The 18,435-nt window shown below is 59.7% G+C and overlaps 1 protein-coding gene across 2 annotated transcripts in view; it reads right to left on the reverse strand.

Annotated features, from left to right (window-relative positions):
- Window positions 1-6,030: 6,030 nt before the first annotated feature.
- Window positions 6,031-18,435, reverse strand: part of NUP210 (nucleoporin 210) — a 106,473-nt gene continuing 94,068 nt past the window's right edge. For both annotated transcript variants that reach the window (XM_082345179.1, XM_082345178.1), the window contains 9 exons: window positions 17,142-17,362; window positions 15,817-15,953; window positions 13,271-13,394; window positions 12,194-12,340; window positions 10,328-10,578; window positions 9,015-9,231; window positions 8,710-8,805; window positions 8,545-8,628; window positions 6,031-7,362 (listed from right to left, as the gene is read on the reverse strand). In XM_082345179.1, the coding sequence (XP_082201305.1) occupies window positions 7,262-7,362; window positions 8,545-8,628; window positions 8,710-8,805; window positions 9,015-9,231; window positions 10,328-10,578; window positions 12,194-12,340; window positions 13,271-13,394; window positions 15,817-15,953; window positions 17,142-17,362 (1,378 nt within the window). In that variant the 3' untranslated portion in view covers window positions 6,031-7,261. The remainder of the gene's footprint in view (window positions 7,363-8,544; window positions 8,629-8,709; window positions 8,806-9,014; window positions 9,232-10,327; window positions 10,579-12,193; window positions 12,341-13,270; window positions 13,395-15,816; window positions 15,954-17,141; window positions 17,363-18,435) is intronic.

Here is an 18,435-nt window from a genome sequence, read left to right on the forward strand (position 1 = left end):
GGCTCAGATGTTCCGAATCAGTCAGGAAAGCGGGGCCTGAGTGTCCTGCCCTTCAGAGCCTCGCAGCGGCGCGCTGCTTAAATCGGGCCGCCCAGCCCCACTCAGCTGTGGCCTCTGAGGTTTAGTCTCTCTCCTGCCAAGAGCAGGGCAGCCCCCGGGGGCGGCAGCTGTGCTCCCTGAGGCTGTGGATCCAGCGGGCGGGGAGGCAGGGCCGGGTGTTGGGTCTGCTCCCCTCCTGGACCCGCAGCCTTTTGGAGCTGGGGCACCTGATCAGAACCGAGGGGAAGCTGAGGCCCAGAGAGGGGAGGGGACTGGCTGGAGAGTCTGGGCCGGAAGCAGAAGCCGGGGGAGCCTGGTTAAAGGACCAAGGGGCAGAGGTGAGGTGAGTGCACGTGTTTTCCCCAAATAGAGCCTGTCAGCTCGCCTTGGACGGAGCAGTCATCCTATCGGCTGCCCTGAAGGGATTCCACTCACACAGACACCTACCACTGGAGTGACCCTCTGAGCCAGTCTCTGGCCATGGCACACTCCTGCTCTGGCACCCTCCATGGCTTCCCATTGCCTACAGGGGAAGTTTCACAGCTTTTCGTGTGCTCCCTCATAGAATTTGGGAAAAACTCTATCCCCCACCACCCTTTCTAAGTTGATATCTGTTGTATACTTTTATCAGTAGGAAGTAGAACATATGAAACAATTTACAGGATGAAATACAATGAGGATTAACCATAATTAGAATATTTTATGACAGGACTTGACAAAATAGGTTTTAATTATCAAATTAAATAACCCACTCCGACTCTGAAATTATGTGAAATTTTACTGAAGATGGGTTTTAATGTAGTTCGAAAAGTGAGAAACCTAAAAGAAAGTCCAGTTAGATTGGGAAGAATTAACTTTGCTGACTTCTCCTCTCTGGGTGTCCTGAACTCAGAACATCTCAACCCAGTCACGTGTGCCCCTGGGGAATGTTACAGGACCGGGGGCGGGTGGGGGGTGATGGAGGACAGGAAGCCTGGTTTGAATATACTGACCCCGGTCACCCCAAATCAGTATTTCCCCACATCCCCTAGCTTGGGAGCCAAGAGCTTTTTATACCCAGAACAACATGCCATAACTCTATCCCAAATGGGTGAGGACTGGAATCCAGGCCACTATCTGTTCCTCCCCACAGGAGGCTAGAAGTGTCTGACCTTAGGTTCAAACTGGCCCCTCTGCCTAGACGCCCATTGTTCCCGCCCTGGTTCTGACTCGCCTCCTCCCGGGAGCCTCCTCCAACCCTCCAACACACCAAGGTCCCTTTCCCCACCTGTAGAAGGTGCTCTGAGCCTTGTCTGTCTCTCTGCCCCTCCACAGAGAAGCCCCATCTGACTCATCACTCTTCCTTCTGCCCTGCCAGCTCCTTGGGAAGCAGGGCGTTGATAAAGGCTGCCAACAGCCCCTGGAGGTGGTAACAGCATCTCAACCTTCCTGGCGTAGGGAACAAAATTACCGACTTGACAGCCGACACGAATCTGTCTCCGACTGGGGTGCCCAAGAAACAGCCCTTGATCATCTTCCTTTGATTTAGACCATGAGCGCCCATTCCCCTCCCCACATGGATGGTGAATGTCATTTCAGTGGTTCCTGAAAACAAACTGATTACAGTTACACACTTAAACTTCCTACCTTTGCCCATCAATCTCCTCACCCTGGACCCCTGGACCCTGTGTGCAGTAGGGGCAGGTAGCTGGGGCTGCAACATTTGCCTACTTCTTCTTCATTTTAAGATGCTTCCGTCCCAAATCTATACTTCTGAAGGAAAAAAAAAGATACATTCTAACATACACAGCATCTTTTAGCCACTCCCTCTGCGTCCGGTTGCCAGAGAAAAGATGATACCTTCACATCTTTGGCTGTAGGTGAGCTAAAACTAGTCCTTTCCTGCCTCTAAAATGAGGGGCTTGGAGTAGATTAGGGAGGACGATGGGACTCCTCTCCTCTGTCAACACCAGCTGACTGGCTGTGGCTGCCCGGATGCTGGATTGTAGGGAATCTGAGGCAGAGTCCTGCTTGAGCAGGAAAGAGTGCTAGGAGCGATTAGTAATGTCTGCCAGGGTCATAGGAAGGGACTGAGGAAACACACGAGCCAGAATTTTACCAGTTATGAAGAAATTCAGAGATTGTAAACTGGTGGCCTGAGGGCAGGTTTCTTCGGCCCACACAAGCTTTTTTTTTTTTTTTTTTAATATTTTTTTAAACTTTAATTTTATTACCATTATTTATAAGGTGGAAGGTTTTACTGCCCCCCAAAGGATTTTTGGAGTCTCTAGAAAACTAGAAGAATGGGCCTCATTGGGCTTTGTTCCCACCTGGCAGCTGGAGCTCAGTGGGTGAGGCCATGCACTCAGGTCGCCAGCGTCCACCCCCAGCCCCTCGCATTCGGGGGCCGCCTGCCTGGCCCATCATCCACGTTTGTGAGCCTGGACCTGATTGTTGATTTGCTTCAGTTGGCCGGGTGAGCAGTGACAGGGACTCCTGGGGAATGTGTCATGGCCCCCAAGAGAGTGAGGACAACTGTCTCCAGTCACCAGGGAGAAGAAGGCAGAAAAGTTCATATTTACTGAGCACCAAAGGTTTGCTCACCACCAGGCTGGGGGTTTTAACACAGGAGCTCATTCAGTCCACACGGCACACCTACGGAGGAGGTAGTGTGATAATTACCACTCTGCAGACGGGGAAACTGAGGCTCAGAGAGGCGACAGGAAGTACTCAAGGTCAAGGTCCCCTGGCTGGATAGTGGCAGAGGCAGGAGATCTACCCGGTGCCTGGGCCTTGTCCACCAGGCTCTGGGCTGCTGCCCTTGGCCTCCCGCTGTAGCCCTCTGTGGAGGAGGACCCAGAGAGGGCGCTGCCACTGCCCTGGAACCATTATACCTTGCAGCTGTGGAGCGATGGGAAAATGGGATTCCACTTTCCTGGTTCTTATAAATTGTCTTTATTTGCCTTCAGTAAATACTCCCCACATGAAAGTGGTCACCTGATGAGTCTGCTAATGAAATCTTCCACGGAAGTTTATGTGCTAATTACACACAACATAAAACTTAACAAAATAATAGACAATCACCAGACCCACGGTCCCGGGCATTGTTTTCTTCCTTTCTCTCTCTTTAACTGAGACTGCTCACTTTATGTGATGTTGAAATTGTGGATCTAGACAGGATCCTTGAGAATTAATCATAGGGTGAAAGGCCCACGCCATTGACTAATGCGTCCCCATGACCTGTGTCACTGCTCTGGGGAGGCGGGGGCAGTGGGGGGGGGGACGACCTTGACCTTCAGGGCCGGGGCCTGGTGTGCTACTCAGGGGTGGCCCCTGCTAGTCCCTTCCTGTTTCTGGGCCTCAGTTTTCCCGTCTGTATGATGTATGATGAGGGAGTTGAACAATAAGAAAAAAGACAACCCATGATTGCTTTGTGTTAATGACCTTGACTCTTTTTTTAAATAAATTTATTTATTTAATGACCTTGACTCTTGACCCCTCCATTCACATCTGTGGCTTTGCAGCTCCTCCCAGCCAAGGCAGACTATTCCCGAGCCTTGATTCTAGATTCAGACTCGTGACTTGTTTTGTTCAAGGGACTGGAGAGCACAGGCTAGCACGCCCGTCCCAGCCCAGCCCCTGGGGGGGCTGTGTGTTCCCTCCTGCTCGCTCGCTCCTGGCTGTCACCATGAGCAGGACGTGTCTCACCCAGCCCACTGGGGTGACAACAGGATGAGAGCAGCAGCCCGAGGGTGAGGTTGACTGGGCCCCTCCCAAGAGGGAGGAAACCAGGGCCTCTGAGGTGCCAGGTTCTGAGCGCCAGGCGCCCTTCCAGCCTCTGCCAGGGCCACCGGAAAGCCCTGTCCAGCGGGATGGGCCAAAGGGGCAGCCCCGGGCAGGGCCCAGGAGAGAACAGACTGAAGGGAAGGGGCCACGAGGCTGCAGCCATGTCAATCAGACTCTGTGACAAGTGGCAGAAACCTGCCCTGATGGGCTCAGCCAGAAGGGAATCCATGCCACGCTTTGTATCAGTCACCTACTGCTGCAACAACACTGCCTAACAAACTGTCCCCAAAGTCAGTGGTTCGTAACTATCATCGTTTACTCTCAAGGTCACAAGTCTGCAGGTCAGTTGGTCTGGGATGGGCAGATTTGTCTCAGGTCCCTCTTAGATGTCTCTCCTGGGGCCAGCAGCTACCTGGGTTTCCTTGTTATTCTGTCAACGGCAGAAGCACGAGGAGGGTGAGCAGAGACTGGTGAGGCCTCTTTAAGCCCAGGCTCTGAACTGACGTGCGGTCACTTCCACCCACTTTCCGTTGGCCAAAGCAAGTCACGTGACCATGGCGCCCCCTCCATGGGGGGAATGCAACCAGCCTCTGGGGGAGGCACTGGGAGGCTGAGGGCAGGGATGAGCATGCAGCCCACCTGCCGCCTCTTCCCCCGGAGCCACTCGCGGTGGCAGGCAGGCCAGAGGCAGACGGGGGAACGCTGCAGCGCAGGGAGGGAACACGCTTCCGCGCTAGCCCCAGACGGTGGGCCTGCACCCCTGGCCACCTCATCTCTAAACCTCATGCCTTTCCCACCCACCTGGATGCCCAGGTTCTGGGCTGTCTCGTAGCTGGTATTTCAGACCTCGAGATGTAACATTTCCAGTATGCGCCCCCCCCCCCCACCAACACACACACAGAAAAACAGGGGGAGACAGAGAGAGACACACAGAATTTTTTTTGGCCAAACTTAGGAATTCTAGAGGAAAAAAAAATCTATATGCAATACTATAATTTTAGCGCTAAATGGTGCTAAAAGCATTTTTTGGCACCCTTTAGAGAGTGAAAGTTGCTTGGTTAGTTTGGGAACAGAAAGCTGAAGCACGTCCCTGGGTTTTGTGAACGCCCTCGCCTCTGGCCGGGTCTGGTTGTTTCTAGCAGCACATGCTTTAAGATGACGGTGACGTCTGGGGAGAAGACAGCCCAGAACTCTTGCCCGTGTGCCTGGGCGTCAGGGGAGGCCTTCCCGGGTTGGGGTGCAGGCTGGTCACGATGACGGCCCAGCGACTCTGGTGGCCCGACCGTCCTTGCCAGGCAGAACCCCACCGGGTCTGCTGAGCTGGCAATGATGGGATGGGAGGTGAACAGGGCACCCCTCCCTTCAGGGCACCGTTTCACCAGCTGCCTGGGCCACACCCACTCTGTTCTGGCCCCCAAAGGTAGCCACATGTTGGCTTCCAGCAGCACAAAGGGCTGGGAAATGCAAAATTAGCATTGAAATTCTGGCTGCTCTTTGCCCAGCTCCTAGTCAGGGGCTCAGACTCCGAGGAGGCCGGCAAGTGATGTCGGGGACAACTGGTCTCCACCAGCAGCACCTCTGGGTGGCCTGCGACCTTGGGTGGCTACCTGTCTCTAAGCCTCCGTTCCCACCCCTGTGACACGTGATGCCAGGCCCTGCCCCACGGGGCACTCAGGATGACCCTGCACGAGTGCCCCGTGAAGGCCACAGGCAGGGCCTGGGGCTGGGAGGGCCAACCCTGAGGGGCACAGGGTTGGGGGCCGGGGGCCACAGAGGAGGGGCTGCCAGCAAGGCAGGGCCAGTTAACTAATGGGGCTGGTGTCCGGTTGTAAAGGCTGGGCAGAGCGCTGGTGACCTGGGGACATGGTCTCGGGGGTGGGGTGGTGGAGCCAGAGCTGCAGAGAGAAGGGGATGGCTGGAGAGGGAGGGGAGCCGAGAGGCCGTCTAGGTGACCCCAGGGATGTGTGGGCAGGGCTGCCACGTCCTCCGACAGGGAAGGCCTGTCTGGGGGCCTTGAGCAGGCAGCTGTGGGCAGACACCACGGCCACCTGCCCTGGTTGCCTGCCGGTCCCTCAGGGGTGGGAGGGAGGCTGGGCTGTCCAGCCAGAGAAGAGAGGCTGGCAGGACAGACCTGCTCCCCAAATGCACACAACGGCAAGCAATGTCACCAGGCCTGGGTCACTTCTGGGCAGGACGCCTGTGATTCCGGCAACAATCACGCTCATCTTAAGAAATTATATAGAGCTTTATTAAATAAACCAAGTAGAAATGCGCCTATTTACATCCAAGTTGCCAGTTTGAGCTCAAGTAATATGCAAGGCACAATTCTTCCTGTCTCCAGCTTTAAAAAAATAAATCGCGTGGCCCAGTCCCAAAGGGCTGAGGCGGATTCACGTGTGCAGCTCGGGGTCCACGCCTGCCGGGCTCCGGGCCTTCTTGGGGGCGGCACGGCACCCCGACCTCAGGAGGGGCCGCGTCCTGGAGGTCTCAGCTGCTGTGTGGACGAGGGCTGGGAAGGAGGGCGTTTTCCGAGTCGCCCCCTCCCCGGCCCGTCCTGGGAGCTGCCTGGAGGGAGGCCGTCCCGAGGGGCGGCAGAGGCTCAGATCTGCGAGGTGCTTTGTACAGAGGGAGGGACAGAGAACACGGGTCTGTGCGTGGGCGGAACAGCGCAACACAAGGAAAGTCCCTGTCTCCAGGCCAAGGACATTTCCCAGCTCCCATTCCGAAGTCCCTGTGCTGATAGCGAAGCCAGGACAGAGAGGATGAGCCGGACCCCCCGGGGCCGAGGCCAAGTACACCGCTCGGGAAACAAAGCACCACAGAGGATGGCCATCCACTCACAGTGGCCCGAGGGGGGCAGGAGGCCCAGCTCCCAGTTCCCTGGCGTCTCAGGCGCCCCCGAGGCTGAGCTGGGCGCCCTGGCCCCAGTCCTGAGGCTCCTTGTGCAGGGACGGGGCGGCCCCGGTCACTCATGTCTGTTCGCTGCAATCATATCCCAGCAGCAGCCCGACGAGAGGAAAAGTCCAGTTTCCATAGAGAGAAGAACCAACACAAGTAAAAAATCCAATAAAAAGTCCTTTCCCTGAGACCACTGCTGTCACAGCATCTACAGACCCCTTCTCCACAGACGCCCACCGGCTCCAGGTCCTGAGAAGGGAGCGATTTTAGAGACCAAGAAACTAAAAAACCAAAGTGTACGTCGTCCCGAAACCCCAGACAACCAGGTTGAGGAATGAGCCAAGGTCTTTGCCTTTGCAAGACTCTCAGTAGAACAAGACAACAACAACAAAAACCCCTAGACAACAAACTTATACTCCTACTTATAAGAACAAGCTCGTGAGCGTGGCCTAAACTACAGTTACAGGAAGAGGGGCGGCGGCGGCCGGGCTTGCTCCAGGCTGGACCCAGCAGGCCCGGCCCCGGGGTGGTGGAGGCACGGGGGTCCTGGCCCTGCTGACTAGTGGGAGGGGTACACCCGGCTCCACAGCCCCGAGGGAGGGCTGGCTCTGCGAGCAGGAAGCAGCGCGTTGAAAGGCGTTGGCGATGAGGCAGGAACATCTAGGGCGGGAAGAGAGCCCCGGTGAGCAAGGAGCCAAAGGGAGACCTCTACGTTCCTCACACCCCGCAGGGCCTATGCCAGACAACGGCTCCGAGGGGCTGCTGCCTAGCTACGCCCCCGGCTCCCAGGCCAGCGCACGAGGCCCACAGAGGCCCGCTGAGCTGCGCACGCAGCGGCCTGGACCGTGACCCTGACCTCCCGGCGCACACGGCCTGCCAGGTCCCCGGATCCCACGGCCGCGTCCCGTCCACGGGGCACACGGGGAGTGGGCCTGTCCATCTGGGCAGAGAAAGCTGCACAAACAGACTCCAACGTGTGTGAAGGGTCTGGAGTGCTCAGGAGGCAACGCGAAGCCCCCGGCGTGGCTCCAACAAACCAGGGAGGGGTGTGCTGGGGGACACAGTTAGCAAGGCGAGCGCCCACTGCAAGGACAGCTGGATGATGAACCGGAGTCGACGTGGGGAAGCGAGCTGCCGAGCAGTCCACGGCTTTCCCTGGGCGTCGCAGGCCTGAGAGAAGGCTGTGATTCTAGGGGTCCAGGATGCATGTAGGATCTTGTTACCCCAGGAACACCAGTCTATATACACAGTTGTGTCCTCTTTCAAAAAACTCACAGAGCCCTTGAAGCCAGGCCATGCCCCCATAGGGCAGCAGACACCCCCTCAAGGATTCCTTGTGGAGGGGAGAGAACCCTTGAATGGGAATCCGGAGACCCAGGGCTGCCATGTATAGCTGTGCAGGTTGGGCACTGCACAGCCTCAGGGGATACCACCCACAGAGAGAGGAGCCCCCTGGGGTTTGCAGGGTCACCAGGGCTTCAGGACCACCAGAGGCAGGGGGACCATTAACAGCAATGAGTCCAGCAATGCTTCTCCATCTGAGAAGCACCTCGCCGGGACCTCCCAGAACCCTCATCTCTGAGTCAGCCCGTCCAGCCCTGGCTGAGAGCCCTTCGCGGTAGCCCCAGCTGGTGGGACCCCGGCCCCCCACGCACACCCGCAGAGACAGGGCACCCTGGCACCAGCCCCTCCGGGACCCGCATCCGCCGGCTCCCGTTCCCCCACCAGCTCCCAGGCCTGCCCTCTGGGCCTCACACCCCAGCTGCAGCTCATGCCCAGGGCCAGGCCTTCTGAGACCTGGGGATCCTCCCCCTCCGCCCGCTCCACAGGGTGGCCACTCACAGTGTGGGCTGTGCCGAGGGCTGGCTCGTGGCGAGAGGGCCGGTGGCGTGGCGGGCTCCCGGGGCGTGCAGACCGCGTGGTAGGCTGCGAGACGCACGGGTGGTTAGGGTGGGGGTGGGGACGGGGGAGCAATCGGGGGGTGGGGACACGGCACGCCCGCCTCACCTATGATCGTGACCGCGGTCCCGGCCAGCAGGGCAAACAGCGTGAAGAACATGACCTGGTAAGAGTCCAGGATGTGCTGGAAGAGGCCGGCGCCGTCTGTGGTCCAAGGAAAGAGAGTTACCAAACTGTCCGCGGAGCCCCTCACGTCGTGTGCGTGCTCAGAAGGTGAGGGGCCCCGGGTGAGAGACACATACTGCATTTCTGCTCCTGCAGCCTTCAGACCCCCGGTTCTACTCCCAGCTGGACCACTCCGCCCGTCCCTTCTGCCAGGTCCCTCCCAGCGGGTGTCCCGTCCCGTAACTCACGAGCACCAGGTCCCCGGCGATCCATCACGAAGGCCACGGTGACGGGGATGGTGATGGCCTGGTTAGTGGTGGGGCTGGAGAAGGTCAGGGTGGTGGACAGAGGCCCCTGGCTGCCGGCCGTGGGGTCCGAGATGCCGACTGTGTAGGTGACGAAGCTGGGCAGCCCCAGAGACTTCTCCTTCGCGAAGGCCAGCACGGCCGGGGACCCTGACTTCACCTGGGAGAGACGTCAGGGCTGAGGGGCACAGCCCACGTCTGCCTGACACATGCGAGCTGCCCTCCTGGGCCCGCGGGCCGATGGCGGGGACCCTGCCAGTTCCCGCTTCCCAGGCAGGTGAGGAGGCCTGGGCACTTCTAACTGCCAGGCGTGCAATCCGCAAACTCAGGGGAGCACGCTATCTATGCTGGAGCATTTTCAGGGGAAGGACAAATCAATATCACGGAATTCTAATCAAGAGCTCCTTAAAAAAAATGCTGCACTGCGTGAGCGATCACCAAACTCCAGCTTCCCAAGGGAGCAGCCAGGAGCTCTGTCTATGGCCCGTGGCCAGCAGCGCAGCCTGGGGCCCAGCAGGTGCGCCACCACCAATAGTGACTTCATCCCTGTGTCACCGTGAGGACATGCAGCTACATTTGCCGCAGCGAGACCAGAGAAGGAGCCGGCGGAGACACCAGCGAGCCCTTCGCACATCACCCCGACCCCCTCCCAGCCTGCCGGGCCGCAGGACCGGTGTCCTGCACCGCCACTCAACGGACGGGGAAACCCAGGCCCAGAGATGGGGACACCATCGTCCCCAGGTGTGCGGCGTCAGTGGATCAGCGATAGGTTAGAGGTTAGAGCTTTTCTTCCTGCCCCTCGTCAGCGTGCCCTCCTGCCCTGAATCCATTCATGGACACGTGACACGTTCGCTGAGCGGATGCCATGTGTCAGGCGGGCCCTGCACTCAGCGCCTCCCCCCATACGGCACTTCCAGCTGGGGAAGACCGGGAGCAATCACGACCATTCACACGATTATACGGGCCGACAGACAGCAGCAGTGCTACGGGGAAAAGGGTAAAGGGACTTAATTTTTAAAATTTTTTGGTTTTTTAATTTTGCGCCATGCAGCTTGCAGGATCTCAGTTCCCCGACCAGGGACTGAAAGAGTGCCCTCAGCAGTGAAAGTGCGGAGTCCTAACCACTGGACCACCAGGGAATTTCCTTAAAAATTTTAATTTGAAAGAGAGGTGGTCCAGGATTCCCACACCCCAGCTGGTCCTCCCTGCCTCTTGGTCCCCTCTGAGGCCTTGGCTCCTGCCTGGTCACCACTCACCTCCAGGTTCTCCAGAACTTCCATGGCACCAAAGACCTTGACCTCGGAGCTGGTGTAGTGGTTGCTCAAAAGGATTTCAGCCTGGTCGGTGTAAAGGCCTGGGCTGAAGGGCACCTCGGCCCCGACCTGCTCTCCGGAGAAGTGGCTGCCTGGGAGGGAGGGGGTGACCAGCAGTGCTGTCCTCTTCAGGCTCAGGTGCCTCAGCTGCTTGTCTGTAAGCCTCAGCATTGTCACCGAGCAGAGGTACCGGCCTGTGGAGACAAGGGCGTTATTCCACCTCGTCTCCGCTCCACCTAGGCCCTGATGCTAAATCCTGCTCCCTGGAGGACTCCTATTCATCCTGCAGAGCCCAGGTGAGGCATGCCCTCCTCCGGGGGCCTCCCGGGAAGTCCCTCTTCAGTGCCCCCGCCCACCTTGGACACCCTTTCTGTGACCAGCTCTCCCCCTCTCTGTCTCAGAATCCTCTGTTCACGGATTCCCCCGGGGCAGGAGTGCCTGGTCCAGCTCTGCATTTCAGGGCCCGGCCAGCCTGGCTCAGAACAGGGGTGAGGGAATGGTGAACAGATACCACGACCCAACACTGGCCGTACGGGAGTGGGGCTGAGCCCCAGTACCGCTGATGCCCCAGGTGCGGCAGGAGGTTCTGTGGAGGCCTGGTTGGGACTATTCAGGGTCCATGCCTGACCCACAGTAGGTAAAAGAGCTGAATGAACACTGTTGAGTGGTGCCTTGGAAAGCTCCAGACCCAGGGATCAGGATACCTGGGTTGGGGTCCCTCCCGTGCTCCCACCAGCCAGGTGCCTCTAGGTGAGTCCTTTCCATTCCTCCTCTCTCCCCACCACCAGCCAGGAGCCCCCAGGTGAGTCGGCTTCCTTGCTGACTCTGTTTCCCTTGTCAAGTGGGGGTAACACTGCAGCCCTTGCGGGGCTGTGCTGGTGAATCCACGGAGCCCGGGACCACCAAGTGCCTACTGTGCGCTAAGCCCCGAGCTCGGGTCTTGCACACAGTGTGCCCTCAGGATACACCGCCTGTATCCCACACGGCAGCCTGGGTGCTAAGGATGCTTTTGTGCTGCTGCCGGAGGGACAGAGACGCAGAGTGAACCCGGGAGAGGAGGGCCTCGCCTGGCCCCTGGGAGCCGCAGGCTGGTGGCAGCGGATTCTTAGAAAGAACTGAGCAACATGCCCAATGGTCATCCCCAGACCCTCTCACGACACCACTGACAGCCTCGTTGCTCGAGCACGGGACTCGGCGTCTCGGCACGTGCGTGAGCTGGGCACCGTGCAAGCCCATCCCAGGGACTGTCCTGAGCGCTCACGGCACCCTGTGAGGGGTGGCCCTCCTCTTAGAGTGACCTGGCGACACTCAGGTCACTCCACTCGGCCAGCACGCCGCTCTAGCCCGTGGCGCCGGCTGCCAGTTCCACGGCTCTGGTTACCAGTTCCGTGGAGCGGTTACACTCCAGAGACGCCCACGCCCTCGACTGCCGGTTGAATAAAGGCCCTTCCATCCCTCTCAGAGCCCCGTCGTGCCAGCAGAGCAGGGCACCGCCCTTCCCATCTCACGAGGGACGCAGCCTCCTCGCCTGCAGGCTCTGAACCAAGAAAAGCAGGAATGGCCTGGAACCAGGTTCCCAACTCTGAACCGAGTCCTTTCCGCCAGGTGTAGGTGGCTGCTGAGAGCAGCTGGGAATGCCAACCCCTGCCGGCGGCCGCAGGGAACCACAGGCCGGGGTGACGGCATCGGTCCCCAGGCTGGGCTCCTGACAGATACCGCCCCCTGGACAGACGGCCATCGTGAGCCAAATGAACCGCAGGCAAACCCGCCATGCAGGTCAGTGTGCACTTCCAAACCCCGCAGACTCACCCAGGGCAGCGTCAAACTCCGGTTCTACGGTGAAAACCTCACGGGCTGGGAAGTCGAAGATGTCTTGCTTGAACTGTAGCTGGCAGCCGAGGAGGGATTCTGGGTGCAGGGCTGCGATGCTCTCCACCTGGCCGGGGGAGCACTCACCTGGGGACGGGAGGGGGTGAGAAGGCCGCGCACCCAGGCCCCCGAGGCCCCCACCTGCAGAGCCCCAGCACGAGGACACGCGAGCAGGCCACGTGGAGGCTGGCCGGCCCGAGAACCGGACCTGTGCCCACATTGCTCCTGATGATGCCGCAGCTTATAAAAGCTGAGGACAAATTACTCATTATGCGGGAACGGGGGCATCCTGAAGCATGGGCAATTTCAGCATTTTTTCAGAGCCCGCATCCAGGGGCACGGCAGCGGGTCAAGCCCGCTGGTGCATGTCGTCTGCTCCTGTCAGCAGGGAAAACGGGCAATTTATCCCTGGACATCAAGGGGGCACTAGTTCCCCACTAATACCCTGTGCATTGTTCGGGCAACGGCACCGTGCTGTCCACTTGCACTGGAGCAGGGAGAGAGGCGACCACGAGGCAGCAGAGGTGCATCAGAACGACGACAGCGGTATTGAATTCTACCAGTTAAGTGGTTTTTAAAAAACAGCCTGTATTGATGCATTTATTTCTGGCAGCTGCTGTCCAGGGCTGTCACGGGCAGGGGATGAGGTCGAACGTTCTATGCATGACTTGGGAGAGGTAATTATGAAAATCAAAATCAGCGGCGAGGCCTGCTAAGCCACATTTTCTGGGATGAATGGGGGCTTTATCTACTTGGGTGCCCTCGGGCTGACGTTGCATCTCCAGCCCAGAAACAGGCAGTTTCGCGGCACTGGGCTTTCAGGAAGATCCCTTCACTGCTTCTGCCTGTGGAGGACTCGAATTTCTAAACAGCTGGAAGGGGCGGGCCAGCGGGGGCTAAATGCCCTCCTCAGAGTCAGTGAGTTTGAGTAGGAAGAGCAGCAAAAGCCCATCAGAAGGGCCCGAGGCCCCTAGCCTGGCAGGGCCCACGCGGGACACCCGACCCCTCACTCCTTACCTCTCAGGTTAGCGCTCCGGTCTCCCACGGTGACCATCACTTTGGAGGCCGCAAGCTCCTGGAAGCCGGTCTGGATGGGGCGGGTGTACCGGGCCACGATCCTCTGTGGGACGCTGACCACTATCTGGGGGGGAAGCCGAGGCAGGCCCTTGAGCGCTGACCGTGCAGGCCCACCGCCTGGGACGCAGCTACTGCCCTTCCCGCGGTACAGGGGACAGGACTGAGGCCCCGGGGCTACGTGACCTGCTCGGACGGGGCAGAGCTGGACTAGACCCCAGGCTGGCCTGACTTTCCCCGGAGCCGGCTGCCCCAGCAGCGGGGCAGGGCGACGCCAGGCCTGAATGCAAGCAGCAGTCGAGGTGGGCTGCAGCCTTTGGTTCCCCTGACAGTTATGATTGCGTCTCTGTACATCAACTGGGTTACTAAATCTTTCAGCAAAGAGAGAAGGATCCACTTTACTTCACTGCCATTTATTCAGAATAAATCAGCCTGACCAAAAGGCAGACCCACACGGCCTGGTGGTGGCGGCCGAGGCTCATCTCCCCAAGTTATCTCCCGGCTCACCCCTCCCATCTAACCACTGAGCACCCTCCTGAGGCAGGACGAGCCTTCCTAGGCCAGGTACCCCTTCCACCCTCCTGCAGGGCCAACACTCCGCCCTGCAGGCCCAGCTCCGGGCCACCGCCTCCCGGTGGAAGGCCAACTCCGGCTCTGGGCAGGCGCCGAGCACTTCCTGCCCCCCACGGGCCTGCTTCCACCAGCACGTGAGACCCTCGAGAGCAGGGACGGGGTCTCACTCCTCCCCAAGCTCCCGCAGACCCCGAGCCGTGGCCGACGCTGAGCTGGAGGGCTGGCCCAGCACCCTCCAGACTGACCGCAGTCACCTGCGCCCCTGTCTTCTCTGCTCCTGACTTCTGCTCTGCAGTCTCCTGCCCCGTCCTCCTCCACACCTGGCAGAGGGCCCCAGGCTTGACCCCGCTCCCTCCTGCTCCGGTAGGCCCTGCGTGTTTCCGCCACCCCCAGGGCTTCAGACCCATGTCTGTGCTGCAGGCACCCCACCCTCCCCCACCCTCCGCAGTCTGCAGCTTTGGGCCCTGCAGCTCCAGACACACCGGCCCAGCTGCGTCACCACCAGCCCCACCTGGAGGAGCTACAACCACCTCAAACTCCCCATCATCCTCCCCCAACACTGGCGCCTCCATATGTGCTCCCCTCTCTGCAAAGGGCCATCTTCCCCCTCGTCGCCCCAGCCAGACCTGGAGACTCATCCGTAAGGCCTCCCTCTCCCAAGCCCCGCTTCCAAACGGTCACCAAGCTCTGATGACCCTCCCTCCTGAGTCTCTCCAAACCCACCCTTAGTTTCGGTCTCCCCAGGGGTGCCAGTGAGGGCTCATCCTCTGTCTCCCAGCTGCCACCCTGCAGCTATGCCCCCTCCCTCAGGCTCTTAGACTCAGCCAGGCACCAGGCAATCTTTCCAAACATACTTCTGATCTATAGCACTCTTTGCCTTAAAAAAATCTCTGATGAATCCCTACTGTGTCTGGCGTCAGTTTCAACATCTTTACCCCTAACAGCAGCAGCAGCAGCTCATACCCACGGAGCACATGCTCTGTGCCGAGTACCATTCTAAGGGCTTCACACACATTAATGATTCATTTAATCCACACAACAATGTTAGCCCCATTTTACCAGTAAGAAAACAGGCACAGAGAGGTCAAGTAACTTACCCAAGGTCACACAGCCTCTCAGTGGCCCAGCTGGGATTTGAACCCAGGCAGCCTGGCCCCAGAGCTTAACCACTGTCATGATCTGATCGCAAAGCTATCCTCTGCTCCCACACACCCCAGGTTCCAGCCCCAGGGCTGGCTCTCGAACCCTGCCCACCTTTCCCGTGCGGTGCCCTCCTCTGCCAGCTCCCCCAGCCCTGCCCGACCACCCTCTGGGGCTTCTTGGGGCGGGGGGGCACTGCTTTATTTGTCTCAAGGTGCCTCTATCTGCACTGGGCTCGCCCGCACCGCAGGGTCACAGCACTAAACACACCCGCTATTAGGTTAAACTGCTGGATTCCACAGGGCACACGCTGCTCTAAAAATGAGACGCGTGGAACGCAGCCAGACTCTGCTCATTGATTCATTCTCGGCTGGAGATAAACAGAAGAGAGAGCGGTTCTGTTCACCTCCAGAAAGACTCAAAAGGTGACTTGCTGGGGGAGTTTAACTTTGCCGGTGACGCCAAATCGCTAAGCGGGACCACCTATGGCCGCGACTCCCGGGGGACGCCCACGTAGACAGTCCTGCCCCCAGGGCTCAGCCGAAGGGCGTGGGCGTGGGGATCACCCCCAGGAGACTGCCTCCGTCCTCCCACCACTGTGGACAAGGGAGCCGGCAGCCTGGGAGGGGGAACCTGCCCCCACCAGGCTCACGACTCCCCATCCGCCTGCCTCCTGAGGTGCTGGAGCTTCCTTCTTAAACAAACGGGAATCAGTCAGTACGGAATCTGAGGGTTCCACCCCGAGAGGCTCGGCCACGTGGGCCCCAAAGCCCCACCTCCTTGTAGGTCTTCAGGTGCCCGGCGAGCTCGTAGAAAACGGTCACAGATCCCGCTTCCCGGGCCACGGCCACGCCCGTCTTGGGGTCGACATGGAGGACGCTGCGGGCTGATGAGCTCCAGGTCCCGGGGACGCCTAGGAGGGGAAGCTGCATGTGACCCCTCTGTCCCATGACTGACGCTCCAGCCGCCCCGTCTCACCTGGGTCACCTGGGCACTGTCCTCCCCGCCCCCAGCCCCACGCTCCACCGCTCGGCTCCTGTCTGCGACCACAATGCCTCCCTGCCGGGAATCTCTTGGTCATTTCCCGCCCTGGGATGACCCGGGCGCTGGCCCCCCAGGGCCGGCCCACTGCATGCCTCTCCACTGCACCGCCCCCGCCCGCCCACCCTGCTCAGCACTCGCCTTTGAACAAACAAGGCGGGTGGCAGACACTGAGCTGTCACTAGACAGCGGTCCTCAGGGAAGAGCCAATCTCATCACATGATAAACGCAATGAAAGGATTCAACAACCACATTCTATTTGTGGCAAATAATATGTGCTTTTCTTTAAAGGCAGCGTGTAACTTCCTTTTACAATGAGTTTAATTAGGTTTAAAACAAGGGAGCCAATTAGGAAAAAAATTAGGTAAATGATTGCACGTGAGGCTCGTGGATGCACGGGTGGCGCGGACAGTCGCCCCACCGCCTAGCGGCTTCCTTGGCTGAGGTTCCCTCCTAGAGGCACCTGCCAATGCAGCAGCCCCGCCAAGAAGCTCATCAACACCGAACAGTCAGGGACTTCCCTGGTGGTCCAGCAGTTAAGACACCGCACTTCCAGAGCAGGGGGCGCGGGACCAGGGCAACTATGATCCCATGTGCCGTGCGGCGCGGCCAAAACCACAACCAAACAAAACACTGAACAGTCAGTTCCTCAGCCGCACCAGCCACGTTTCCAGGGTCCCGTGGCTCGTGGCTATGGGGGTAGACGGTTTCCACAAGGGTGGAAAACCCTTAGGGCAGGGTGGGCAAGCTTCTCTGTAGAGCGCCAGATTGTAAGTCTTTGGGGCTGTGTGGGCCCGAGGGTCTCTGATGCCACCGCTCGGCCCAGCAGATGCAGCGTGAAAACGGCCACTGATGACACGGAGATGGAGGGGTGTGGCCGAGCACCAGTAACAGCCTGTTGCAGAAAGAGACGGCAGGAGGCTCTGGCCAGGGCAGCAGTTTTCCGATGCCCGCTCTAGAACATCACCAAGCTCCACGTGCACACCTGTCACAGCGGGCTGAGAGCCCCGTCCCACCTCCCAACCACAGAGATGGTTCCCTCGGCCAGAATCTCTCGTACCTTCCAGGCCGACCAGAACCGTGGCCAGACAGAGGACGTCCCCCACCACCACTGCTCCGGACAGCTCGGGGGAGATGGCCTGCAGGACAGGCAGCGGGACGAAGTCAGAGAGGCCGCCGTGCGCCGCGTCCCACGCTCTGAGCAGTGTCAGGCCCACGCTGACTGCGCGGACCACGCAGGTGTTGTTGGTGGCGCCCTTCCCGATCTGCACAAACTCGTCCCTGGGCACGGGAGACGTGGCTCTCAGTCTCGGGAGAGGCCCCAGCTCTGAGGGAGGAGCCAGCGAAGGGCCCCCGCACCTGCCCACTGCGCCCTGATGTCACCCGGGTGAGGGACCCGCAGGCCACACCGACCGGATTCACCCACCACCCGGGTGGGGTGGGGGGACCCACAGCCCAGACAGGATGGCCAGCGTCACCATCCCCCCAGAGGAAAGTGATGTACCCCGTGCTCCCATCCCTTCCCAGCAGGGAACCAGGACACTTGGGGAGGCACAGGCTGCCTTCTGCCATGTTGCTGGGACCAGTGACATCGCCCCTGCCCGCTTCCTCATCTGCCAAGTGGGGCTGACAATGTACCCACGTCACAGGCTTGACGTGAGCAGCAAACCCGGTCAGCAGCTGGAGAGGGCTTAGGCCAGCACCCGGCACAAGGGCACACGGGGGGCACTCAGTGACGGCAGCCCCCGCAGGGCCGGAGGGACGGCTGGGCTGGGCAGGGGGAGGGTCAGGGTCTCTGCTCCGTTGCCTCCGTCCCCACACCCCCAAGCGCTGACCGCCCTCTTGGAGAGAGGCCCGTGTGACTTCTGCAGGGGAGCAGGGGAGCTGGACATGGGGCTCCGTTCCCTCCAGGGCAGCCTGCGCCCCAGACCGGCAGATGCCCTGCTGCGTGCACAGAGCGCCATGGCATGCCAGAGGCCCTGGCGACCACAGCCTCCGTTGGTGGCCCCGGGGACTAGGCCACGTTCTCCACGTGACAGTGTGGACACAGCGGACTGGAAGGGTGACCCGCCCAAGCTCACGGGCCCCATAAAGGGCCGAGCCCGTCTTGAACAGGGCCCAACTCCAAACCCCACTCTCCCAGGGCCCGGCCCTGGGGTGTTCAGCCACAGGGGACACATCTGCTCCAGGGCCCATGGGAAGCCCAAGCTGCAATGGTCCCCAACGCCGGGACATGAACTTCTGCGCTCAAAGAGGACCCTCTGGAGCGCTACTCCTTCCTCCTAGGTCTGAGGCTCCCCTCTCCTGCTCTTAGCTTGGTCTGCGTCCCCCAGGACAGTGGTTCCTAACCCTTA

This window comes from Balaenoptera borealis (genome assembly GCF_965194805.1).
Source record: "Balaenoptera borealis genome assembly, chromosome: 12".
Classification (NCBI taxonomy): domain Eukaryota; kingdom Metazoa; phylum Chordata; class Mammalia; order Artiodactyla; family Balaenopteridae; genus Balaenoptera; species Balaenoptera borealis.